The sequence below is a fragment of the Scatophagus argus genome, chromosome 4 (assembly GCF_020382885.2).
Source record: "Scatophagus argus isolate fScaArg1 chromosome 4, fScaArg1.pri, whole genome shotgun sequence".
Lineage (NCBI taxonomy): Eukaryota > Metazoa > Chordata > Actinopteri > Scatophagidae > Scatophagus > Scatophagus argus.
Window position 1 is genome coordinate 3,448,268 of NC_058496.1, and position 27,247 is coordinate 3,475,514.

At 44.9% G+C, this 27,247-nt stretch overlaps 1 protein-coding gene across 5 annotated transcripts in view; it reads left to right on the plus strand.

Moving 5' to 3' along the window:
• The window catches only part of LOC124058072 (tetratricopeptide repeat protein 28-like), a 165,919-nt gene that overhangs the window by 100,054 nt on the left and 38,618 nt on the right, over positions 1-27,247 (plus strand). For all 5 annotated transcript variants that reach the window (XM_046386933.1, XM_046386934.1, XM_046386931.1 and 2 more), the window contains 2 exons: positions 6,729-7,001; positions 8,243-8,373. In XM_046386933.1, the coding sequence (XP_046242889.1) occupies positions 6,729-7,001; positions 8,243-8,373 (404 nt within the window). The remainder of the gene's footprint in view (positions 1-6,728; positions 7,002-8,242; positions 8,374-27,247) is intronic.

The following is a 27,247-nucleotide window of genomic DNA, read 5'->3' on the forward strand; positions in this document are numbered from 1 at the left end:
CCTCCAATTTTTTATTATTAAACTCAGACAAAACTGAGATCATTATTCTAGGCCCCAAACACCTTAGAAATAGAATAGCTGATAATATACTCTCTCTGGACGGCATTACTTTGGCCTCCAGTACGACTGCAAGGAACCTCGGCGTTATCTTTGATCAAGACGTGTCATTTATTCATCACATTAAACAGACCTCTAAGACCGCCTTCTTTCACCTCCGTAATATCGCTAAGATTAGGAGCGTCCTCTCTCAGAGTGATGCTGAAAAACTTGTTCATGCTTTTGTTACTTCTAGGCTGGACTACTGCAACTCACTATTGTCAGGATGTCCAAATTATTCTATTAATAACCTGCAGCTGATCCAAAATGCAGCAGCTAGAGTTTTAACAGGAATCAGTAAAAGGGATCATATCTCCCCCATCTTAGCTTCTCTTCACTGGCTTCCGGTAAAATTCAGAATAGACTTTAAAATTCTCCTACTTACATATAAGGCCCTACATGGACTCGCCCCATCATACCTGCAGGATCTAATAGTCCCATATACTCCCAATAGATCACTCAGATCACAGAGTGCAGGTTTACTTACAGTTCCCAGAATTTATAAAAGTAGAACGGGAGGACGAGCCTTTAGCTATCAGGCACCCCTGCTGTGGAACCAGTTGCCAATCTGGGTTCGACAGGCAGACACCACCTCCACTTTTAAGACTGAACTTAAAACCTTTCTGTTTAGTAAAGCATATAGTTAGCACCAAATAAAGTGTGTAGGGCTGGTAGGCATAGTTTCACTCACCTCATGATATATAGCCACAGGTAGAATAGGTCTGACTAACTGTTAATCTTTAAATCTCTATCATAGCTAAGCTGCTATAGGCCTATGCTGCCGGGGGACACAAACATGATCCACCAAGCAGTTTCCCCTCCTCCTTCTCCTCTTCTATCCTCTCCCCTCGTCAGATTAACATGCAGTTCATTATTTTATGTCACTAACTGTGTGTCCAGTGCTCCTCGTAGTCTTGTGTCTCTCCCTCCCTCTCTCTCTCTCTCTCTCTCTCTCTCTCTCTGTATCTTTCTGCAGGTATCTCTCCATCCAGATCTTCAAGTTGAACTGTAGCCGGCTCTATGACCAACCCAATGTGTATTGTTGACATCTGCCTGTCATTCCTCTATGTACCGACTATGGGCGGGGTGGTTCTCCCTACGGGCCGAAATCGAACTGATATGATAGTGATTCTCAACATCACATAAAAAAAGAATACATGAATGTTACAGCAGTTCATTATAATTTTCATTACTATAATTTTCTTATAACTTGTGAAATGTTAAAATCATATTGAGGTGGTAGCAAAAGTGAAACTAAACAGTTGAGATTTTGTTTTGCTTATCTTTTTAGTAATGTCATTTCTCATGTTGCAAATTGCTTTCCTGCCTGTACAACATCCATTGCACGTCTGCCCGTCCTGGGTGAGGGATCCCTCCTCTGTTGCTCACCCTGAGGTTTCTTCCATTTTTTCCTGTTAAAGGTTTTTCTGGGAGTTTTTCCTTAGTCGATGTGAGGGTCGAAGGGCAGAGGATGTTGCTGATGTTATGTTAAGCCCTTTGAGACAAACTGCTTGTAAAAATGGGCTATACAAATAAAGTTGACTTGACTTAAAAGTTGACTTGACTTGTGTTATAATCCAAAATTTACTGAACTGCACAATGAAATCAGCAGCTCTGAAGGGCTTTGTTCAGTGAGGAGTCAGTTTTTCTTTGATTGAATACAGTGCTCCTTTGAATCATCGTGTGCAAATGCAGAAGAAAAAGAATTCTGCAAAGAGAATAAAGAATGAAGAACCCATCTGAGCGGCGTTGAATGCATGAGCCTGCCGCTGGAGCCAAAACAAGAAAGGGCTTTGGGTGCAAGCCCAGACCCGGGCATCATGGACCAAAATGGGCTCTCTCGGTAGGGGAAGACCAACATTTAGCCCAAGCCATTTAATCTCTTAATTGTTTACCCTATTTCCCACAGTGGCAGGCAACCAGCAGAGGACTTAATCCAAGGTGTGTTGAGGAGAGGTAGCTAGGTCAAAGGATTAGGCGAAATGATCCTCTCAGAGGGCCTCCTGGCACAGGGGGGACGATAATCAATGTTACGCCAGCAAACAGGGAGGATAATCAGTGTTGCTCTGCCAAAGTCCCCCGATCGGGGAAATGTAGGTGCGCGTTGCTTTCTTTCCTTCAACCCACTGAGCTCTTACAGGATGCTTTTCAATCTCTGCAGCTTTCACTGTTGAAATTGAAACTGGTCCTAAAGGTAAAAAAATATCAAATGTAAGGCTGATCCCACTATGTTGACATTAGAAGGTTGTAGAAAGAGTCACTTCTTACAAATACGCAAGAACGTGGCTTCAAAGAAAGACCAGGGCCGTTTGTAAAGGTCTTTCACAAGCGGCCGTGGTTACAAATAAAACTGTGGTGATTATTAAAAGCAGCAATGTGAATCACGTTTTGAGCGAACACGGTCGAATCCTACCTGGGGGCACAGAAAATAAAATATCCGATATGGCACTGAACGGGACCTCTTTGAATTTAAACGTTTTTCTCTGCATCTCACCCTTCTGTCAGTTTCATCTTGGATCAATATTCCCCCTGTAAAGTCATTTCCTCCTGCTTGTTTTTGGTTCTAACAACATTATGATTATGCTAAAAAGTTGTAATCCCTTTGTAATTACACTTAAATCTCTCATAGCAGTTTTGCAAACATTCCATTATTTCCCTTCTGTGCATAAACTCCATGTTGCTCTGATTGCAGTGTTCACTTATCTTATCTCGATACACTGTGATGTTTACAGTCCTCCCAAAGCACCTCTATGTTTGTTTTTTTGCCACAGAGCAAAGACATCCATCTGATGACATCCATACAAAAAAGGAAAATAAATAAATCAGGAGAGAGGAAGACAAATAATGAACCTCAGAGAATAATATCAAGGCAGATGTCTTCAAGGACACAGTGCGAAGTGAATTTATCAAAGCTCGCTCTATTTCCACAATACATTTAATATTATATCTGTAATTTCCCGATTCTTAGTGTGTCATATACAATTCAGCGCTCTCAGCTTGACTCACACACACTCCCACACCTCACATAGATCAAGGTTTCTTCTCATTATTCCGGAGTCGAGCAGCTGTTGTGCTCTCATGTGACTCACACTGTATTTCCCACCACAAAGGGCTGCAGTCTCACCTCCCTTTTCTTACTGTATCTGCCCCCTCCTCCTCCCTCCAGTTTGCTAGGCCTCCTCCAGTCATCCTGGCTGCAGTTTTTCCCTCCAGTATCAGCAGTGTCCATCTGTATCATTGAACGAGCTGTGGCAAATCAGCCTTAGCTGTGTTTCTGAATGTATGTAATCACATGGATAATATTCCTACTATTCATCCTCCAGTCCTGTCGCTCACTCAGCTGCTTGGGGCCAGAGTGAGTGTAAAAGGGTCCATTAGCTGTTAATTATTCGATTGTTTTCCACCTATGGTGACTAAAAAGGTTTTTTCCACATGAAGATCCCTCCAGATGAACCACAGAGGAGATGGTTTCACAGCGTGGCAGTTATTGACCAGGGCCAGATCATTTGCCTATAAAAAGCTTGTCCTTTGACTGGAGGATTTGGAGCCTGTGTTGATCAGCATCTGCCCTGCTGAGGAGCCCTTGAGCAAAGCGCTTTTATTTCTTGAACACTGAGAACGCCAAAGGGGCTGCCATGTAGCTTTCCTTGATGTTCGACCTCCCTAGAGGGATCGATTAAGTATCACATTATGACTTAAAGGATAAGAATGATTCTAATGAGAAGACCAAAACCAACAATGAAAGGATCCTTCTAACAAGATGCATGTGTGGCATTCATTAAACATGACATGTTCCTTCTGTCCTGCTGCTGTAAATACTCACAAGCCCAACAAATTAGTTCTATTTGCTAAAAACAGCATTACCCAAATGTTTTAGGAAAAAGTCTGTCTTCAGTAGGAACCGAAGTGCTGAGCGAGCGGTTTGGATCGCCAGTTAAGAATATTTAGTCTGAACGATGCTGATGTCTTTAGGACACTTTAGTCCCAGGATTGTTACCAAATCACTGGTTTGTCTCTTAGGAGAGATGAGCAAAGCCAGGAGAGGTTGGTTTAGTATGGGAAAATGTCCCTGCTTTGTCTGACAGGAGAAGAGAAAGAATAACAAAGGATAGCAACCCAGACATAATAATTCAACAATTCAACAATTGATCTCCAAACACATTTACTATGTAACCTTAGAAACAGTTTTACCTAAACTGGAACCTAATTAATACAACAAATGAATGATAAAGTTCTAAAGCTGCTGTAAATGGATGCATTTTCAAAACAAAGGAAGCAAAGGGGCAGGTTGGGGAAGGATGGAGTGGGAGGGGATTTTCCACAGACACACTAACAAATTGTTGGTTTTGGTGTTTTCCTGGGATTTGTTAAAAATATGACCGTGGGAAAGTTACAACAGTGTACATCTGCAGCTGTATCGTATCTACAGAAGCAAATTTCTAAAGAGTAAATTGAATGCAAAAGTTGTAGTCTGTTTATCTTGTCATAACTACACATGAACACGTGAAACACTGGTTGCAAAATGATCATTTTAATTGGACAGGATGGCGCATGGCCCAGGTGCATTTTGGGGGATATCCAACTCCCTTTTGCTAGTTAAATGGTGCATAATTTGGCCGCAAAGAGGGACAGATATGTGGCTTTGCACTGTGGACCCACTGTCTCCCCCGTCTCCCCCGTCTTCCTGTCCTCTGTCACAATCAGCAACTCCAATTGACTGCTTATGAGCAAACGCCCTGATGTTTAACTGATGAGGATGAGGAAGATCGCTGCTGTGCGTCATAGTGATGCGTGGATCGCAGTCTGTCCCATCATTGTGGCTACTAGTGAATGTGATGTGGGCGGGTGAAATGATACATCATTAATGTGGAAAACATTAATCACATTGCCTGCAGCGATTACCCCGCGGCAGAATCGCCATACGTGTCTCCCCATTAAGAGGGACGCTGTTGGCCACGAGGATCAGCAGCTTGCTTCGTATGCGTGTGAATGTTAAATACTGAAAACAGGATCTCTAAAAGCCTCTCAATGCCAATTCGGTGTTTATTCACATGAGAAGGCAGGCAGAATAGCTCTTATGTATGTTTGTATGTATTTCTGCCCACATGTAGGCTGTCATCACAGTGAGGTGTGGCCCTGGCTGCAAAAGTGACCTCACAAAACCTCTTACAAGGCAAAAGTGGAGAAACTCTCAGTTATGACTTCCTGTTAGCTGCGTGCATGTCTGTGAGGTAGAGGCTGTAATTCTGCTTTAGCATTTGACTGTGTTTGTGTGTGAGTGAAGCAACACACTTGGATGTTGTCATAACTACCTGCTTATGAATGCAGCAGCGGTGACACCTTTTTAAAAAATGATTCTCTCAGTGTTTGATTTATGACTCAGCTCTCAGTGTCACTCTGAAGGCAATTACAAGCTATGAATGGATATTATATGCACGCACTGTCTTTGTAAGCACGACATTCTGCCAAGCGCTGGAACAGAAGCAGTGCTCTTGAAAGAGCATCATCAGTTATGCTTTTGAGTGCTTGCGTGGGGAAGCATTGCATATTGTGTGTGTGTGTGTGTGTGTGTGTGTGTGTGTGTGCGCGCGCCTGCGTGCGCCTGCGTGTCTAGGTGAATTAGTTTCTGTGTGCGTTTCCAAGAACTATTGCGTTTGTTCACATATTGTGACTGCATGCTAAATGTTTGTCTAAACAAATGAAAGCAGCAGTTTATGAGAGCTTGTGCCGTATGCTTCGGTTGTAGGCTACACACACGCAGAGCCAGTTTGTACAGGCGCCGTAACGCCACAGTCTCCTGTAAAGAGCTTTGACCTAATTAGTATCAACTCAGCTCAAAATATTTGCACATACAGGGCCGTGAGAATTAAGAATCCCCTGGATACAGTCCTATACATTAATGTAAATACACACTGACACGCAAATTCAATAACAGACTAAGACACACACACACACACACTTGCCCCCCCCCCCGTTCGATGTTGGTGTCTGCCTGAGGGCTTTGTAATCTGGAGGGGCAGTGGATCCCGAAATCCCGAGCGGCCCACCATTGATTTATGTCATTGTGTGCATTTTCAGCCTCTTCAAAGGTCACCTTGTGTGTCTCCTTTGCTCTGCATTCATCTGCTGCTGCTACTGTTGTGCATTAGCTGCATTAGTTTCCCCATTGCGCTTTTAAACTCTGTCTCAAAACCCATTCAGCCTTCTGTGTTCTCTCAAACAACCACATCGACCGACTCGAAGAGAAGGCAGAAATATAATTTCGCTGTGTAAAGACAGCTGCCCGCAATGCTCTAAACATGTGCCGTTTTTATGTAGAGCTGGTAGAAATTGCCTGAGATTACCCCAGTCAGAGCGGAGGGAGCAGAAAAATGGCTCACACATTGACTTATTGTCAAATTGTCAGTGAAAGCCGTCACTCAGCTACAGGCTATGCTTACCCAGGCAGACAGAACACCACCGCTTCCACAGACAAGCAGAATCTGAAGCAGTCGTGTTTGTCTGGGTAGGTAAACACGTAACACAGTTACCGCAATCAGATGCAGATATTATTGTCTGTCACCATGTTAGCGCAGGGTTATGTTTTGGCATATGTTTCTAATCTTCGCCTTACTCATGTCCTTCCTGCACAGAGTCTCTCGAGCCCACCTATCAGCAGCTGCAGAAGATGAAACTGGACAAAAGTCCCTTTGTGGTGGTGTCTGTGATTGGCCAGGAGCTGCTGACAGCAAACCACCACACAGCCTCTGTTGTGGTGCTGGAGGCCGCTTTGAAGATCGGCACATGCAGCCTCAAGCTACGCGGCTCCGTCTTCTCGGCCCTCAGCAGCGCCCACTGGTCCCTGGGCAACACCGAGAAGAGCACTGGCTACATGCAGCAGGACTTGGAGGTGGCCAAGACCTTAGGTAAGAGGTCCTAACTGTGCGAGAAGGGATAATGACTTAGAATAAAGCTTCAGTTCAGTTATTATTCTCTTGAGTAACACAGTGTGTAAGGTGGCAGGCAACAGTCCAACAATAATATCAGTTATAATAATAATAATAATACGAAGAAGCATAAGAATTATGGTAATAATAATAATGATGATAAGAAGAAGAAAAAGGAATATTTAATTTACATTGACCCAAATTCTCACTATTTTAACTACTAAGAAATGATCAAAATTGGGACGGTTTTAACCGGTGATCAACACATTCAGCCTCATCTCAGTAAGGAGTTTCTTAATGAGTTGAGAAACTGTTTATTGATGCTCTCAGTTGCCAGCTTCAAGTCTTATTCAATACAGCATGATGTTCATTTAGTAAATTATGGTCCCATTAAAAGTAAAACAGACCATAAATCAGGGTGAGATTTGGGGTGCAGCTACCTTGTGATTGACGGGTTAGCAGGATATCCTCACTAGTGTCACTGGCTCCAAAAAAACAAGATGGCCAAGGCCTTAATGCCAAGTGGCGGGTGACATCACAGTGGGTACTGGCTTTATTCCCATTTGACCATGTTGCTTCAAAGTGGAAGGTTATTTAAATGTGCAAGAAACTGTCAGGATTTGACCCATTTCTTAGCTTAAAAATAGATGTTATTTTTTGTGACTATGGATACGCTGTGTGGGCGTTAATATAGGAGGGGAGAAGGATTGAGAGAACGACAGTAAGGGAAAGAGAAATGGTGGTAAGATAGGAGGAAAAAAAAATGAAAACAGAGAGTAGCACAGACTGGCTCGGCTCTTCTCACCCCCACACAGTTTGACACATGACTGGGCAGAGCAGCTGGAGATAAGGAGCTGTGCTTCTCAGGTGGAGCCTGAGTCTTTACGCTTTAGTTTGGCCCTGTCTGTGGGGCCTCTCTGTCAGGCAGAAATAATAAGGCTTTCTCCTCTCACCCTCTGGAGCATTGAGATCAACACTACCAGCTGTCAGGGAAGCTGCTCTGCTGTGGAGAACTTGGAACGGCCACTTTCCCTTTTAAGGGGTGCGGTGGCATGTCAGTGGCGTAGATGTGGTTCATCACATGGCTGTTCAACAGTGGCGGTGGGATGATGTGAAATAAACACCAGTTGCTTTGTAATTGCGTAGGCTGAACTGTAAATACACTTGGTTGGCTTTTTTTCATTTCCTTTCTCATCTCTTTGGGGTTTTTCCCTCTTCAGGTGACCAAACAGGGGAATGCCGTGCCCATGGGAATCTGGGCTCGGCATTCTTCTCCAAGGGAAACTATCGCGAAGCGCTGACCAACCACCGCAACCAGCTGGTTCTGGCCATGAAGCTGAAGGACAGAGAGGTAAGACGCGCACATCTCGGTGGGTTTGAAAGACGATGCAGCAGTCAGAAGCGGATAGAGCAGGACTGACTGTCTTTGCAAGGGACGATGAATCGAGGTTAAAAAGTTATTATTTTTTCCCGAGTCTCTGGTTGTGTTGTGGGTGTGGGATTGTGCTGTGCCCAGCACTCCTCTGTTCTGGCTGTTTGGAGGGTATCTGAAGGAGGCCTCTGAAGGACACAGAGATGCTGCTGCTCTTTGTCTATTTAAAAATATGGGTGTCAAGTTGGTGGGGAGAACAGATGAAGGTGATGGGGGAGGGGAGAGAGTGAGGCAGCTGAAGAAAAGGCCAACAGGACAGCCTCAGCAGCTGGTTCACCTTGTTGTCCATGCAGACCTTTTATGCAGATGTTTATCTGGTCCATGTAGCAGTGAGTCTGGAGCTTTGTCTTTGAATGTAATTTACACAGATTAAGTTATTTTATTATTGGGGCAGAGAGAGAAAAGAAGAGTGGGAGGGGAAGAAGAGCATGAAGAAGATGAAAGGAAATTAGTTAAACAGACTGATCCACTTTTCTTTTCGTTTGGTGCCCTCTTTCCCTCTTCGCTCTGTCTCCCACTTCGCTCTCTCTGTGGTCATTGTCGGGGAGGTGACAGGTGCTTGTTCCAACACAATTCCCGTCACGCGAGGTGAAGAATGGCCTCCGTTTCCCCTTCATCCCTTATCCTCCCCACCAGGCCGGCAGGCCTGCTTGTTTGTGTTCCCTGATATCAGGAGACATTTAACGAGTCCAGTCAAACGCAGCACAATGCACCAGGATGAAACTAACGGTTGAAGAATGAGGCCGAAGGTCCCTCTGACAGCTCTCCCTCCCACATTTTGAGGATGTGTGCAAAGCAGAAGTATGAGTCTACCGACACCTGTGCCACCAACCTCTGTCACGTAACAAGGTTAGAGAGAGAGATGAGTGAGAGACACAGAAGACACAAGCAAAACCCTGAGTGTCTGCTCTGCGAGTTTGACTGCTCTGCACACGGATGCCTGTAGCTGCATATAATGCATTTGTGCTTATTTTTGTGTATACATTTGCATTTATGAATACGTGCGAGTGTGTATGAGTCTGGTCCTAGTGAAATTTAAAGGGACAGTTCACCCTGAACAAACATCCCAATATATTTTTCCTCTGTTGCATAATTGCAACAATTTGGAGCTTTGAGCATCACATGGGAAGTGCCTTCTAGTTCCATTATATTTAAGAGGATTTGATTTTGGGGTGAACTGTCCCTTTAAAGACCTTTAAAGAGGTTTTAAAGAGGTTTCACACTATCAAGCTGCTGTAATTCAGAGTACACCACAGTTTCAGCCACTGAGGCCCGTGCTGCTCACATGTTGCTTCTTAGAAGAAAACAATACCTGAGCTGCACCACCACCTGCTTACACACAAATGGCAAATGCACCACTTCTTAGCATCTCAGGGGCTGGTGGAGGTCACTGAACACCGCTCGTAGTTGCATCACATACAAAATGTCCCGATTGGCCCCTGCGTGGCCCACCCCACTGTCCCCCCTACCCCTCACTCTGCTCTTGTTCCTCTGAAGGCCCCCTAATCAGAGTCATATGTGTGTCACACCACCTGGTCTCCCTCAGAACACACTGGAGCCTGGCGGATAGCTCATTATGGCCAGCCTGTTGTTTTTGTTTCTGATGTGGACGTTTTATCTGGCCTTTGTGAAGCTGAGGTCACTTCCTAGAGGCCGGGGACAGGATGTTGTTTCTGACTGGATTTCCAGTGCGCAGCCCACAGTCCAGCAGTGTGGAGAAGAAGAGAGAGAGAGAGAGGGACTCAGACTGGATATGTGGCATCGACTCCTATCCTCAGTGATGAAGGAAAGTGTGCCGTATGTGAATTTAAAAAAAAAACAAACTTTAATTAGAGTGCATTGCAGTTACTAGAATTTCCTGGAGAGTTTAATGAAATCATATACAGTGAGATGTCTGATGTGATAAAAGGACCTGGTGGACCATGTGGCTTTGATATGATGTGGGTTGCAGGTTTTCATTCTGTTGAGCTTCAGGTTTTGATCATGTGGGTCACAAGCAGGAAAGATGATAACAGACACATCTAAATGGCCTCGGTGAACTTGTTCTGATGCGTGTGTGTGTGTGTGAGCCCTTCATGGGAAAATTCTTTAAAGGATTATTGCAACTCTTATTCTTGTCATTTGGCCATCATTTCTTTCGGTTATAACGACATTGTCCTCATGGAGTTAATTGCTGACAGCTGGGCGCTGCAGTGATATCACTGGAAGAGAAAATCAAGGTGAGTGGTTAAATTACCCAAATTGTGCGTTGTAACCATCCGGCACAGCTTACAGATGGACTTCCTGGTCCAGCGTTGACCTGTGTTTCTTACCACAGCTGTGTGCACAGGCAGTTTTTTTTACTGTGCAATGAGGGCTGATTACCAACATAGTGAAGATAATCTGACTAACCTGCGCTTGTTTACGACCCGTCTGATCATCTGAACACTTGTGTTTGGACTTGTTTTCGTGGGACGTGTTTCCAGATCTCAGCACTTACATTGGCGAGTACAGCGTTACTGTAGCCGATAGACAGGAACAGAAAATAAGTGCAATAAACTTTATTTGTATGGTGTTTTGTGCCAAAAAATGTTGTGCTTTACAGCAAAGAAATTACATCCACCAAGAGCTTCATAATGCATGAAAACAGGACTGAAATTAGATGATTAATTTAAGATTAGACAGAGAATAAAAGCTGCTTGACAATAGGCTGTTACAAAGTAAAAATAAGATAAAATAAAGCTGAGAATGAGATACAGAGAATGCATAAAAATACAAGATTTTAAAAGAGGAGGCACAACTGGATTTCAAGCCTGTATCTGGAGAGTGAGCTGTTTTTGATTTGTAAATGATCATTTAATCCCTTAGATTATTCTGTTTGTCATTAAGTGACATTTTTCTTCTGTGTATGTCTGCTAATACTTACACTGATGCCATAACAAATACTAAGTAGCAGTGTGAGTCAAAGCTCTGGTTTACCACAACACTTCAGCTACTAGTCTCTACTGCAGGGTAAACAAGTGGCCTGTGTGTGATGAAGGAGCAGACAGAGAGGCAAAAACTGGGACTACAGATGAGTGTTCTCTGTAAATCAAGAGACAGCATTGTACCTGGGTCCTGCTAGATTGGTAAAAGAGCCATGCATGGGATATCGTTTCATCTTCTTATAACCAGGAAGGAAATCTCTATTGTGGCTCCTTACGGCACAATGAAGTAAAAACGGCAGGCCTGCTGCTGGCCACTTGCCTGTAGCTGACCAGCAGACGCTGTAACACTAATAAATCACCCTGAATGTGACCGGGATACTCGTCTATGAAGACAGAGAACTGAAGAAAAACAAACCAGAGAAGATGGCCGAGCTGGGGAAAGGCTCAAAGAGTGAGTGCTCTGTCATCCGCAACTGGGACTGGGAGCTGCGGTCCAAACCAGTGAGGTCATAGGCTAGCGTGAAGTTAGTGTTTTTCTTTAACTCGCTGCCTTTTGGAAATATTCTTAGCAGATTTTCAGCTGTCATATATCCTGCATATAGAACATAAGCGCACTCCTTAGTCTTTCTAGCTGTGTGCGTCTTTTCCAACTTTTGTTGTTGTCCCAGTTTCCACACCTGGCTTTATCCAAGGCCTGCCAGTAACCATCTTTAACAAAGGTTTCTCTGTCATTGTGAAACAGAGCTGTTAAAGTAGCTCTTTCCTCTCCAAACTCCCTTTCCCGTCCCCTCTGTTTGTCTGTGACGTTCTCATCTTAAATAGTAGGTTTAAGTAGAAGGAGGTAACCCCTAATTTGGGGTGTGAGTATTTAGGAGAAACTCAGGCGGGCTGGCAGTGGTGCACTCTGTAATTATGTCTTGTGTGATGTTGAAAAGACTCTGCTGACTCCCCCAACCCCAAGCTGAAATGGAAATCACGATCAGAGAAAAGTAAAAAGGATACAAACAATGTTTTTTCCATCTGCTCCACAGTCTCTTACTGCCATCCATTCTTTTCTAACTCTGCCTTTGTTTACCTACGCTCTCGCTCCCTCTCGCTCCATCTGCCGAAAGGAATTTACTCAAAGTTTGCCCCTCACTCCGAAAGTGACACGGACTATTTCATCATGGGTGTTTATCTTGCTGCTAGTTCGGGACGTTATGGATCCTGCTGGACCCTGGTTGGTATAATGAGGCTGAGGGCTGAGAGATGAACCTTTAAATAAGGGGTGAGGAAGAGGGCTACGTGTGGGTGTTCCTCTTGTCAGGGTCAGGGTTTGTCAGCACTCTAGCAAGAGGAGGGGATCATTAAGCAGTCATTAGGGTATGGACGTGTGCCTCCCACGCCTTTCTTGGGGCCCACGCTAATGGAGGATGGCAGAGGGGGGAACTTGGCACCCTGTCTCTTTTCTTTTGCCTCCACTGCTTCGCTGATTAAGAAGAAGGATTTGGGGGATGATTAGAGGGGCTAATTTAGTTGAAAAGAGGAAAACTGTGTCCAACTAAATAAAAGCCAGCACTTCTCTTGCCCCCTTTAGTCTTTGAGTGCACTCAGCTGTTGATATTACTTTCCTATTAGACCCACTATGAGCAGTACTACCACATACAGGAGGACCTGCTTCCACGACCGAGGCACAGAGCAGGCCATGGTGCAGCGGCTCTAACAGCACGTCCAGCCCGCTGTGCCTTAATGACACAGGCTGTCCTCGGCCCAGTGGTTTAGAACTGCTCTACAGCAGCTCGCTTAGCCATGAATCATGGGAGATGGACAGCAGGCATCAGCCAATGGGCCATGACCAGAACTGGGAAACGAGGATTTATGTGTGTGTGTGTGTGTGTGTGTGTGTGTGTGTGTGTGTGTATGTGTGTATGTGTGTGTACATGTATTAGTCATGTTGTGGGTACATAAATCTGTTTATACAATCACGTGGTGGGGACTCACCTTCCTTGTGGGGACAAAAGGTAATTTCTCATAATGTGTGTGTGTGTGTGAATGTGCATGTACGAATGGGAGCAGACATCTGCATCCCCTTACTCCAATGTCATGTTCTTGTGCATGTTTATCTTGGAAATGTAAAGCACGTTTCTCAGAAAAATCTGAGACTCTAAAATGTATTTATGTGTGCAAAAATTTGGGTAAACTTCATTTGAGATTTATTGCCATTGACTTGATTGTTGCAGCACATACACATGAGGACTGCAACTAATGGCAGATTATTGATTAATCTGCCGATTATTTTTCACAGCCAATCAATTAAGTGTTTAGTCTGCGGTCTTCAGTCATGGATGGAGTCTTTAGTCATGGATGGAAGGATGGATGGAAGGAAATAGCAAAGAAAATTGTAAAAAATGCTCATCACAGTCTCCCAGACGTCTTCATGTTGCTTCTTTTGTCCAACCAACAATCCAAAACACAACAACTCTTATTAATTGACTGATTTTCTTTCGATCGACAAATATGTGTGTGTAGGGTAGTGGGAGAATGCATGTGTGAATGTGTGTGAATGTCTGACTGATGCCTGTGGCTGTGATTTGTGCTTGTACAGGTTGCAGTGTAATGGTGTATGCACTGACTTACCATGCCCCGCAACATACCGTTGACCCAGAACATGGAGCTCTGTGTGTGCATGCACAGCAAAGTCAAGGTTCATAAACATGAATTTCCTGAGTGTGTGTATGCACATGTATGCAATCATAAGTGTGTGTGCTTTGTGTTTGCTGCATTCGAGGTAACGCAGCCTTGTGTCTCCCCCAGTGGAGCATTTGGAAGGCTGTCAGAGAGATGAATGACTGCCGTTATATCGACTACTGCTCTCTGCCTCTCTGCCACCTCCTCCTTCTCTCCTTCCTCAGTGCCCCATGCTCCATTTCTCCTTCCCTCCGCCCTTCCACATCACCTCCACTTCCTTTCTTTACTTCTCTTCCATCTCGCCCTTTCCCACACCTACTTCTCCCCTCTCTTCATCTCATTTTTCTCATTTCTACTCCTGTTTGTCTTATCCTTTCCCCGTTTTGCAGAATATCAGACCATATTATGTAGAAGAGTGGCCTTTGGAAAGCGCAGACACAATCCACTTTTAAAGGATTCTTTGCCATCAGGGGCTTTAAATTAGCTCCACGAAGCTGAATGCTGCACAGACTCCTACATTTACTGATTAAAGCGTCAATACACAAGCATCACAAACCCCACTGCTAATGCTACTCTAACAAGACCTTAATCTAAACACCACAGTGCCGCGTGTAGATTGAACTGCTCACAGTTGGGAAGTGGAGTAATTTGTCTTGAATATTACACCTTGTCTATCTTTTTCTCCCTTGCCGCTTCAATCAAGGGCAATACAGACGGACAGATTAGATCACAAATAAACAGTGACATGGTCACAGGAGACTCCCTCGCTCTCTGATACGCTGATGTGGTGCACAATATGATTATAGATGACGACCAACAGACAGATAGTGCTCACCAGAGGGAGGAGGGAATCCAACAGGCTCTTTGGGGTTTCCACTGCATCACAGGACACCAAGTACACCATAGAGCTTTTAATCATTAGGAAAATCAAACGTCCGATCATTAATCTTGGCAGAGAGATTTGATGTCACACGGCGAGAGGGATGAAGACGAAATGTGCCAACTCATCTTCCCTAGATAGTGGCTGACGATAAGGGATGGAGCCTGATTAAAGCCGTCGGCCAGCCGAGTGTAGTTCACATGGCTTTGATTGAAATGAATTGTGTGTCGGCGCAGCCAACTAAAACACTACCACCTCCATTTTGAGTGGTCCCATTACAGTTCTCACTTTTAGGAGAGCTTGCAAGTGGCCAGAAGAGGCTGGCTAATGGGTTGGCACTCAACCTTTGTGATTAATTCGTTGTTTATTCTCATCAGAGTGATCCTTATTATGGAGTTGGGGAGTCATTTTCATGCAAATCTTGACTCCTGCCATCAAGGCAATCTAGGTGTCATTCACCGGTGACCAAAAATGCATGAGAGTCCGACTGGGAGCAGACCTCCTGGCTAAACCTGGCACTCCCTCCTCTTCCTCCCCTCCGGCCTCAGTTCAGCCCAGTCTTCATCCAGGCTGGCCAGAGAGCCATTTAAAGCTCTGAAACTGCATCCCTTTCTCCAGTCCGATCGATAGTGGAGCTGTCAGCAAGACGAATGGAGGCTTTAGGAAGTCCATTTTAATGAAGGAGAAGGAGAAAGAGCAAGGGAAAGAGAGGTACTTGGAAAGGGAGGGGGCGTTGGAAGGAGAGAGGGAGAACCACTGAAGGTAGTTATGAAGGGAGGGATAAGGGAGAGAGAAAAGCAAAGAGAGGGGTAGAGAAGGCATGTGTGTATGTGTTTATTGAACATGTGTGTAGAATTATGTGTACTGTGTAACACTGTCTCCAGTGACAAAGGTTGGGGAGGGGTGGACTGGGTTGATTTAGCTACAGTAAGACCTATTTCTAGCTCAGCAGTGTGAAATGGCTCCTTAGCCACAGTAACTTGTAAAGCACAGAAACCTATATTAGTGGACTGAGGGGATTTCATCTGGCCTGCACACCAACACCACATCAAGTCCTCTGGCTCATGAATCATGTCAGCAGCCCTGTGGTAAAAAGATATTGTTGTGACAAGGGAGAGCTCCGGATCCAAGGCAACTCCCGACACAACTGCCCTCAACCAACGTGCTGGCTCGCATCAAAAGGCCCTGTGTACATTTGCATTTAGAAGACGTCCTCTGGAGTAAACATTTAATTTTGTTGATGTTGTAGTTTTGTTTTCAGCCTGTTTAATTGGCATTCTGAGCTGATACCCTTTGCCTTACGTCAATATGCAGAAAAGGCTGCATGCTAATTGGTGATTAGGAGCTGAGGTCAGAGGTTAGGCACAGCCAGTGGTGTAGAGCAACAATCTCCTCTGGGCGATGGCTCAGCTGAGCCCCGTCTTCACTCATTGAAGCAATTAGTGGGGCTGATTAGTCTGTGCGACTGTGGGAATGATTGTCGATTTATGCATATGGCCAAACACCTACTCCAGACAGCCAGACATCCAAACAGATGAAAGTCTAAACTGGACCAGGGACCTCAAATGAAACACTGCATAAGGATGACTGTTGCAGAAGAAGCTACATTTAATGCCCTGTCTCCTTTGCTCTTGACTGCCTTCTCTACTGCTAATTTCTGTCCTTCTTCACAAGGGTGGTACTGTTTGCTAATGTCAGATGTACATGCTAAATTACTAACAAAACTCAGGGCAACGTTCAAAGCTAATCTAGCGCACCTGGCTAGACCTTTGTTGAAATGGGCTGACTTGATCAAAAATACTTAGCTAACACAGCCAAAGCAAGCAAGTGCAACAACACAAGACGTAACTTGAAGTCCAGCGCAGTGCCTGTCTTGCTGCCACTAATTTCACAAAGCTCTCTCAAATGACTGAAGTCCAGTCCAAGATTTAGCTTGATTTAGCTGAGTCGCTCTCCCCTTTTCTCTTCCTCCTCTGACAACATCTTCTTTGGCCTTTTTACCATGTCATGGTATCCACAAAGTGCCATAAAGTGTGACACACTTCTTCTGGGAAACCCTCATTGCTTACCTAAGTTACATAGTGAAAGAACAAGTGATCAGGGCTCAGATAGACTGAGATCAAGACAGCATTCAACCTATTCACCCAGTGTGCCATCAAAATAACTTTGAAGGTGTTACTTTAAGGTGAAATAGTGACACAATGTCGACATTAAACATGTGAATGGGCAATGTGTATAATTAAAAGGATCTTAGATTGTGCACCAAATGTTGGTTGGCTTTGTATCCTGATTCCTGCTACTAACGTGTGATACTGACATTGAAAACACTCAGTCGTCTAAGTTCGTTCTCTTGGTGTATTTGTTGTTCTTGCTCTCCTCTCTCCTGTCCCTGAAACAGGATGCATTGTGGGAAAAATGCCACTCCCCCATCTGTGCTCTCTCTTTCTCAGATCTTTAAAGAGTAAAGTCAAAGATAGGAACCAGATTAGTCCTCACTACTCGACCATCTGTAAAATAGGGAAGCGCTTGTCCTCAGAGATAAGGTGAAATTCAGATGGTGCGGTGGAGTTTCGAACCAGTCTGAGTGTGTGTTTGGGAAATGGTTTCTGTATTACGAGGGAACAAGGGGTCTCCCAGGGAGAGAGAGGTCAACGAAGCTACGAGCGTTTGATGTTTGCATTATATATAGTTGCAGCACACACTGGGATGTTGCAGACAGCATTTTTGCAGAGTGAGGAAATGGTCTTCTGCAAGACTCCCTGACATTGCGCCAAAGATGAGGATTATAGCGCCTCAGTTTGGCTCTGCTCAACTCTCGTAACAGCACTTACACACTGAGACTTTCTCTTTCTCACTCTGTCTGTCTCCACTCTCATCTTTAGCTTTTGTCCCGAGTTACAGCAGTGTCAGCATTCTTGTCCCTGTGGCACAGTATCCAGATCTTCCCCACTCTCTCTTGGATGGGAGCCCTGCGTCTGTATGAGGAGGTGGAATGTGTCTTTGTGGAAACTGCTCAGAGAAAGCAATAAAATGGAGAGAAAATACGAGGCCCCAAGTGAGTGAAATGAAAGTACTCCATCTTAGGAGGGGACGGAGGCCTACGGGTTCTACTTATACTTGACCTTGCAGCGCACACAGTATGGTCTCTAAATAACAGTCGAGACAGACCTTAGCGGGCTACACATCAACTTCAGTAAAAGCTCTTGAATGCGCTGTCTTAAATCCAGAAAGGAACCAAGTGGAATCAAGGTTGTAAAATATTCAGCGGAGGGCCCAGAGGTAAAGACTGTTCTGGTGTTTTATTGTCACCAGACTCAATTCTGAAAAGTTAGTAGCTAATGCAGGTGGTCAGCAGATTTAATTGCAGCCATCGGCTTTCGCTTGTGGCAAGGTGTAGCCATCTCGGGTTGGTGGGAAGCTGTGCCACGCACACACATACACATGCAAAATTACTACACGTTCGTGAAATAAGTGCTGTTTGGTGATGAACAAGGGCATGGGTTTGTCGTTTAGAAATGCTGTGTGTTATTTCTTCACTATTAATGCATTAACCCGTTTTCCTTGCACTGCTACAAAGAATAATGTGCTTAACTCTCATAACTTTGATGTTTAAGTGTCTTTTTAGGAGAAGGTTAACTCTAAATTAAAGCTGTGGTCAGTGTTTTTTTCCCACCTGCACACGATGCAGATGTGGTGGTGCTGCTTTGTTCGACCCTAACTAGTGCCTGCAGTCATCCTCTTGTGCTGCGTAAAACCCCAACAACCTTCAGAAATATGTTGCTCAGGAGAAAAAGGAAAACCCAGGTTTGAACAGGCTCTTGAACAGAGTGCACATTATTCACTGCTGCTCATAAAGCTGAGTGCATGGCAATGACTGAAGGTGACTCGTGAGCTTAAAGTGGATTTTTTTTTTCTTTTTTTTCAATTTTAGTTGGACAGTAAGATGACAGATTTTAGTCAGGCATTGAAGTGAAGTGAGTTGGACGCATCCTTCCCAAACTCAGTGGAAATTACCCTTGCCTTTGAAGTAATTTATAGTTTTATAATGTTCCTGCAAAATGCACATAACTGGTTCTTACAGTGTTTGGTCTGTTTCTTCAAACTGCGCACAGCTGCTTGTGTGTATTACTTTTTGCGATTGCGGTGATGAACATAACGTTAGCTGTTGTGTGTGTGTTTGTGTAATGAGTTGGGCATCTGTGAATGTGTGCATGGACACGTTTTTGACTTCATCGCCATTCAGAGAGGCTTAGCGTGATTAGAGTAGTGTGATCCTCCGAAGAGTTAATGATGAGAGAAGCAGTAGCTCCACAGAGGCCAATCACACAGCAGCCTCTGACAGCACGCGGAGGCTTATCTCGCTCTATGTATTGTGTGTGTGCGCACCGCATGGGCTTTTCTGCGTGGGAATATATATGATGGGATTTCAGCTATCATATCTGTTATCATCCACCCTGAGCACCATTAGAATATGCATGATTCCTTTGTCTGGATGTTTGACATTTGGGTGGGGGGGGTATGGACACACAAAGCAGAATTTATAATCTTATAGCTTTATTATGCTGTTGTCAGACATAGATCCAGCACAGGGGAGACTCTTGGTACCTCCGGGTCTAGTTCAGGGCTGCACAGCACGCTGAAGAAGGCTGAGGGCGGTTTCCCCCTCCCCAAACTCCAGGGGACTGACTGACAGGCTTAATGACACTGTCGGGGTTACAGCGTGTCTCCGGCTCATTTTTGGATGTGATTGAAGTTCGCAGTGGGTAGCTTTTCATCAGTGTTGAGCAGACAAAAGGGACCTTTTCAGTGTTGTCTTTGTATGTGTGTGCAGTTTACGTGTTTGCGCATGTACGCCCGCAGTTCTGAAGAGACGCACAAGAGAAAAATCACTCTGTGCTTATTATCCGAGCTGTGCTGGAATCTCGCGTTCTCAGAGATGATGAGTTTTGTATGGGCCTGTCTCCAGTGTGTACCACGCCTGTTTATTGCGTGTCATATAAATGTACACACTGATGTACTTGCAGGTGCCTGCACAAATAGGATTCTGTGTCTGGGTCAGTGTGTCATTAAACCAGGTTGAATTTGTGTAATAAAGCAAAGTTCCGACAAAACAAAAGCCAAAGACGAGATTTTCAGAGCCCTGTTGGACAAGTGTACGAGTCTTATCTTACTAATTCTTCTGTGTGTTGTACACAGCAGCATGTCCATTGGCTGTGCTGCTCAGTGGTCTCTTGTTACGCTCTGGTTACAGTCCACCTCAGCCATTCACGGCTGCAGATGTGGGATGAGTCATGTAATAGCTGTTGGTGTTGGCTCAGCTGTACTTCTAACCCCCTCCTCCTTCTCACTCTTCCTCTCTCATTTCCGCCCTCTTCCACGCTCCCTTTTCCTCAGGTCCTCCAAACTAGCCCGCTTGCCTTTGTTAAGCAGCAGTTAGGCATATGTTATGGCTGCGAAGCCTGCGTCCTGTCACTTAATGGCAGCGCCAAAGTGTGCCTGTGATTGCTCCATCACTCCAGTGTGAAGAGGCCAATCCAGTCCAGACAGAAATCCACTTTGTTTGAAGCCACAGTGGTGTTTTTCCTATCATTCTTGCCGTTGACTGGTGGAAGTAGAACTCGATGGGTGCTCATGTGTCTGCTTTGAGTCAGCTGACACTCTTAAGCTCTTGCTCAGCATGCTAAGTTCCCCCCACCTTGAGCACCCTTTTTTAGCTCCGACTTGTCCTCAGTGAGGAGAGTTTAGCGGAGCCAAATGGTCCTCCTACGCTGGCAAATCCCCCGCCTTACATTGCGTGACCTGAACACAACAGGCATTCCAGAAAAATCAGCCCTTCAAATTCCAAAACAGTCCCCGCAGAGTGTTTGGTAAACATATTCCAATCTCTGCTCTCAGTCTCTTTCTAGCTCTGCCTTCTTATTTGTTGAACCTCCCCTTTCCCTCCATGTATCTTTATCCTTTAAGATGTGTTGCTCTTTTCTCTACAGAAGGCCTTTGTTAAAGTAGCAGACGTGTGTTTGTGTGCTTTTTATGGGCACAGGGCTGGATGCAGGAGCTGACAGCAGCTCCAAGAAAACGTGCATCTCGGACTGCTCGGCTGAGATGCCAACTTAATTTGTGGCTGAAGGGCTGTAACAAAACCCAATCACCCTTCCACTGTGGCTTCTATTCTGCCAGAGGTGAGAGATACAATCAGGGCCCCTGCTAGCAGCTATTTACCCTCCCTGTCAATCAGAGTCCCGTGGCGTGTGCTCACAGCTGGAGGCATCACTGGCAGGTGGCCCAGCATGTCCTGGAAAACAAGCCTTAAAAGCAGCCATTATTTCCTGATCGTCCCTTCCAATGCACACCACACCCTACAATACAACTTGGCCTGTCCTTGATCTCTCATTTGCCATCATATTTATCTTTCTGTCTGCCTGGTTCTCAGTAGACCTGCAAATGAATGGCATCAGTGGAGCTCAGCTGTACTTTCCAGGGAAATATTGAAGTTAAGGAAACTAATTAGGAAATTGTGGTTTGATCCTTCTGCCTTTACACACACACATACACACACACACACACACACACACATACACATATACTTAAAATAAGGACGCAGCCCCTCCAGGAGGCAGATGTGTCTTGCATGGGACATGGAAAGGAATGTTCCTGGGATTTGGTTTCCATCAGGCTGCACTAAGGGGGCTTACCAGCCTCATGGTCTTAAATCTCAGTCACAATGGGAGGTAGTGTGAGTGTGTGCGCACATGTTTTCTGCATTGTGTGCGTATGTGTGCATATGTGCATAATGTGTTCGTGGATGTAATAATTCAGCCCAGTAGTGAGATCCTCTTTTTGGTCTTTATCACTCAGACCAGTTCTGTCCGCCTGGGGTTAAAGCGAAGCATCCAGTGGTGCTGAAAGCATGGGGTTAGTCTGGTGTAGCTTGGTGGAGCCACAGTCTGTGGATCAGTGGGGTGTGGAGTTGCTTTGGAGGGACAGTCCGGTTTTTTGATACCACCAAGTGCTGGTGTTGATGCTGTGTTCTGCAGGCTGCCCAGGCCACAGTAGCCACCCTCACCAGGCTTGTAATTACATTTGGGGAAGAAAAGCACAGAGGGAGGAAGGGATTTAAATGGTTTGTGTGCCTGGCTGGAGGTAGAATGAGGTTCTTTCGCTCTATCAGCTGCATGTCATTGCAGATTTATTCACCCAACACTTCAGAGCATGATGACAGGAGTCACTATAAGGTCTGTTTGAGCTGGCTATTAAACTTACAGAGATGAGAGAGATGGGAGGTTGTTTAGATGGGGTTCAGATTTCTCATAGATGATGACATTCCTTTATTGTACAGAGGACTGCATAGAAGAAACTTCTAACCTGCGCATGGGGTCTCGTAGCTTCACAAAGGCTAAATACATACTGAATACTGCAGTTTCTCACCTTCCACACATATTGATTTGACCTACTGTTGATGTCAAAGTTATTGATTAGTGTTTCTTTAAATACCCTGATGAAAACTGGATGTTGCAGATTTCAGTCTCCTTCTCTCATGTGCAATACAACTGGAAGTCACACTGTTATCCAGTCTACTCTCTGGAATATGATGGACTGGTTGTGACTCATCACCAGTTTATAATGTTAACCAGGGCACATCCAAGTGACTTGTTTTACTGGTGCTGACCTGACAGTCGGATGGCCGACGTGGGAATAGAACACACTGAATCAGACGAGATGTGCAGTGCTGTTTACAGCTCCAAAAACACTCACATACTGACTGCCTGCAGGCCAGGACAGTTTAGTCTTTTCTGAGGAATTAGAAGAAAGAACATGTTTGCTGTACCATTTCTTTCCCTCAATACTTAAATAATTGATTTGGTTTAAATTCACAGTCATTTTGTGAAGCTCCCCTGAACACAAGAAAAGAAAACACCTTAAAATAAAGCAATTGAAAGCAGCCGTGCATCCTTCTATTTCACAGAAATCTGATTTGGTCTAAACCCATTAGGCTTGAGTTACCTGCTGCTGCAGATGGATTAGAGGAGAGCAACACAGAAGCTCCGTCTCTTCTCTCAAAGGGAACAGTGAGGTGCTGAGAGTCTGGACATTTGGTTGTCACTCTTCATTTCTTTCATTGTGTTGGGCTGCTCCAGGCAAGAGCTCTGGCCAGCTCATATTGATCTGAGTCCTCAGACCTTAACCTGTGTTCTCTTATCACTCCTCTCCTCTCCTCTTCTCTCCTCCCCTCTCCTCTCCTTTCCTCTCCTCTTCTCTCCTCCCCTCTCCTCTCCTTTCCTCTCCTCTCCTCTCCTCCCCTCTCCTCTCCTTTCTTCTCCTCTCCTCTCTCCTCTCCTTTCTTCTCCTCTCTCCTCTCCTCTCCTTTCTTGTCCTCCCCTCTCCCCTCCTCGCCTCTCCTCTTCTCTCTTCTTTCCCCTCTCCCCTCCCCTCCACTCCACTCCCCTCCTCTCCTCTCCTCTCCCCTCCTCTCCTCTCGCCTCGCCTCTCCCCTCCTCTCCTCTCCTCTCCCCTCCTCTCCTCTCCTCTCCTCTCCTCTGCCACCTGATAAATTAATACATTTTTTTCATGTGGACATGAAAAGGGCTGGACTGTGTAGTCATATATGTCAGGCCTGATTTGTCCATCTGTGTGGGCTGACAGGGACAGCGCCTCCCTTCCCTCGGCCCCCAAAACGCCCTTGAATAACCCTTGAGTTTTGCGTCCTTGGATTGACTGCCTGGCTTCCTGCTGAATGCTCTCAGATGCAAGCAGGGGCCTGCGAGCTATGCTATATTTGGCACTGTGTCCTCAGACCCAGCAGGAAGCCATAACAACAGCAAATTAGCTTATAATGGATAGACTTTGAAGATGATGTTGTATAATAATCAGATGTTGATGATCCCTTTTGGTCTGACTTTATGAGACTTTCACACTGGACGCTGTTCAGTGTTTCTAGTGTGTTGCGCTTGTGCTGCACCCGTAAATTGTTTTCTGAGTTATTTTCCGACTTCTGAAGCAGGAAGTGACAAATCAAATGTCGGGTGGCATTTGAGTCGGAATTTCTACTCATCAGCTTAGTCGACCTCAGAGGGCACTGAGCTTGCAAACCAAGATGGCTGCCTAGAGCACTGACTGTAAATAAAAGCTGTTTTTGCATGTTTTTAGCACTTTTGTCCTTTTTGTGTCCAGTTTTGTAAACCACAACTCTGTCTTTCTGCTGCCGATAGGCTTAAAGCTATGGTCGCATGAAATGCCACGTAATGTGCTGTTTTATCATATGGTGCTGCTTGTAACCGGTCCATGTTGCTATAATAACGATGGATGAATAATGTTACCGACTAGCTGTCTTGTGTTGTGGTAAATAGAATGCATCCAGCTAGGTTTTTAAAGGATGTGATGTCTCTTTTTCTGAGGCTCAAAATATTCCCCCTGCAGTTTTGATCGGTCCAGTCTTTCTGATCACAGTCTGCAGCCTCACTTCAACCGCTCCTAACTCCTATCAGTGTTTTAATGGACTTAGTCTCTGCTTTGTCCCGAGCTGCAGGCCTTGCAAAGTGGCAAACCTTGATGTTTACCTCCTGAAATGTCTTTCAGACACCACTGTGATTTCCCCTTCTGTCACCATAAGGTCTCTCAAGAATTGATTCCCTGCACCAGCAGGCATCACACAGCTATGCCCGTGGAGATTTGACTTTAGTACAGAAATAAACAGCAGCCCTGTGCAGTCCTTCAAGGCTTTGCTCTGATTTAGAGTACATTAAGATTCATTCACAGTGCCCCACTTCCCCGGCGTGCCACCTCTTCAATTTCCTCCTCAACCAGACTTAAGATTCATGTGTTTATAGCGGAAGGCAGGAGGGCTGTTTTTGCATTGGAACAATACTGACATGCTGTCACAGGGGACCGTGGCTGGGACTGAGGTAGGGGCTGCGGGGACTGGAAAGGTGGAGCCAGACTCCTGCTCAGTTACCGCGCCGCCCTCCAGCTCTTTTCCTCACTTACCATTTGGCTATTTCTGTAAACCTTGTTTTGTCTAGCGTATTGTCAGAGACAGGGAGCTTGAAATATCAAACCCCCACACCACTTGAAGGGAACAGTCAAATTTTCCACCAACACCAATGGAGACTGTCAGATCCAATTTTGTGTTTCTACTCTTGGCTGCCTGCAAGTCACCAACTCATACAATATAGCCTCAAACAAACAGACAAGCACATACTGGAGCACGTATGCCCTAGTGTAAATGCATAACTATGTGTGAATGCAAAGATGTGGCCACACACTTAAGTGCACACACACACACACAGACAAAAACCACAAAGCTCTGGGATACATTTAGTATTTGTGTATTACTTTGTGTCTCTGTGTAAGGATGTGTGAGAGAATGAACACTGGGTCTCTGGAGTAACCGCAAATGATCTATTTGCCTGGCACCACTGCACAGACTACCTCCAGCTCAGACAAAAACTTGTTTTTTCACTAGCAGAAGCATTGCTGCACTGCAGCTTGTCTCGGTCTTCAGCTCATTTTCTGTCATGCTGCATGGGTGTTCGTGCATGTGTGTGCCTGCTTCTGAGCAGCAGACAGCCTGACCGGCAGCGTCGTAGCTGTCACGAGTGCCCTTACCCGTAACTTGACCTTTGGTGACAATCAATCCTTTGTGAGTGTGTCCTATGAAGGCTAAAGGAATTATCAAGCCTTCAGGCGCTCTGGCGTCATTTATCTACATGCTGGAGGTCACACAGGTCACAGAGAGACAAGTGGCTCCACTGGTACCTCATCACTGTTAATGGATCAGATTAGCTCTGATGATTGATTAGACAAATGATATCTGGGCTGCTTTTCTTCTGAATCAAATAAGCAAAGCCTTTAAATGAGAATAACTTGATGACGCCACCTGTTTTGCTTCGATTTGTGATTCTGTAATTCCAATGTCTGGAAATTCTTAGAGATTAAAAGTTATTTGGTCTTTGAAAAGGTGTATTTGCATTATTGCATTATTGTTTTATCTGTTGTTTAACATGGTCTTAAAATGACAACAATATTGTTTATTTTCATTCTTTCTGTGTCGACATATTCTACAACAAAAGAAGTTATCATGACAGGCCTATTTATTGGACACAGTGGACTACTGAGTGTTTCTGTGTGTGTGCATTAGGTTATCCGTGTGTGTGTGTGTGTGTGTGTGTGAAAGAGAGCAGTCAGGCACAGCGCTACCTGTCTTCGCTTGGCAGAGCACCACATTTGCTTGCCTAAAAAAGCAGAAGGTTTTGATACGGCAGAGAGGCAGTCTTGGCCGATGTAATGGCGGCTCCCACAGGATCCATATCTGTGTGCAAACACCGAGCGAGGAAAGGGTACGGAGTATACACCCATAAAACCGGCTGAATATTTGATCATATCCACCCCCACCCACTGCCTCTACACTAACATCACCAGCACGCCTCCTGTACACCCCCCCCCCCCCCCCCCCCATTTATGCACAAATGCACATACATGTTACTTTAGATTGCACATGCTCACACAAACAAGAACATGCACCTCCAGAAAACATCCTTCAAGCCTCTTTGAGAGCCTCTCTGACTGGTCTGTTCCGTCTCCGAGTTTATTACAGTTGAGATGTTTCCTTTCTTGTCAAAATGCATCGCTGCAGGTGAATTCAGATCTAAAGACATCCTCGCCCTGGGGATGTCTCCAGCATTCTCTTCTCTCATCCTTCAAACGCAATCTCTCCAGTAGCCTTTTATCTGCCCCCCCTCTCCCCCGCTCTCCCCCATGCCCCTCTCCCCTCCAGTGTGCGGTTCTGTTCCCTGCCAGCCAGCTCCTGTTGCTGCCTGAGTCCAGCTCGTTAAGGGAAACATTGGTGCATGGTCCTCCTCACCTTCCCTCTGCACTGTCTTTTAATTAGACAGCTGTTTCTGTACGTGTGTGTGTGTGTGTGTTTGCTTGCATGCAGTGGAATATATTAATGTGTATGTAGTGTAGTGTAGTGTAGGTGAGTGTCATCTTTTTTGAACTGATTGGCTTGTTTATTTCCCTGATGTTAAACCCTGACATTAAATAGCTGTGTACACTCTCCAGTATGTAGCTTTTTGATACACAAATAAAGATTATATCTGATCATTTTTGATTTTTTTTTCTGTCTTGCACTACAGCAAACTGAATTGGGGTTGTTAACAGTCAGTGTAACAAGCAATTGAAAGACGTCACCTTGTGCTCCAAAATGCTGCCATGACATTTTTCACTATTTTCTGATATTGTGTTGACTAAATTACTACATTGTACTTCTGTGTGTTTGAGGTATTTTTCTTCTAAAATCACATTGCAGTTTTTGTCCAGTTTATGATCAAATAAATTAACCAAA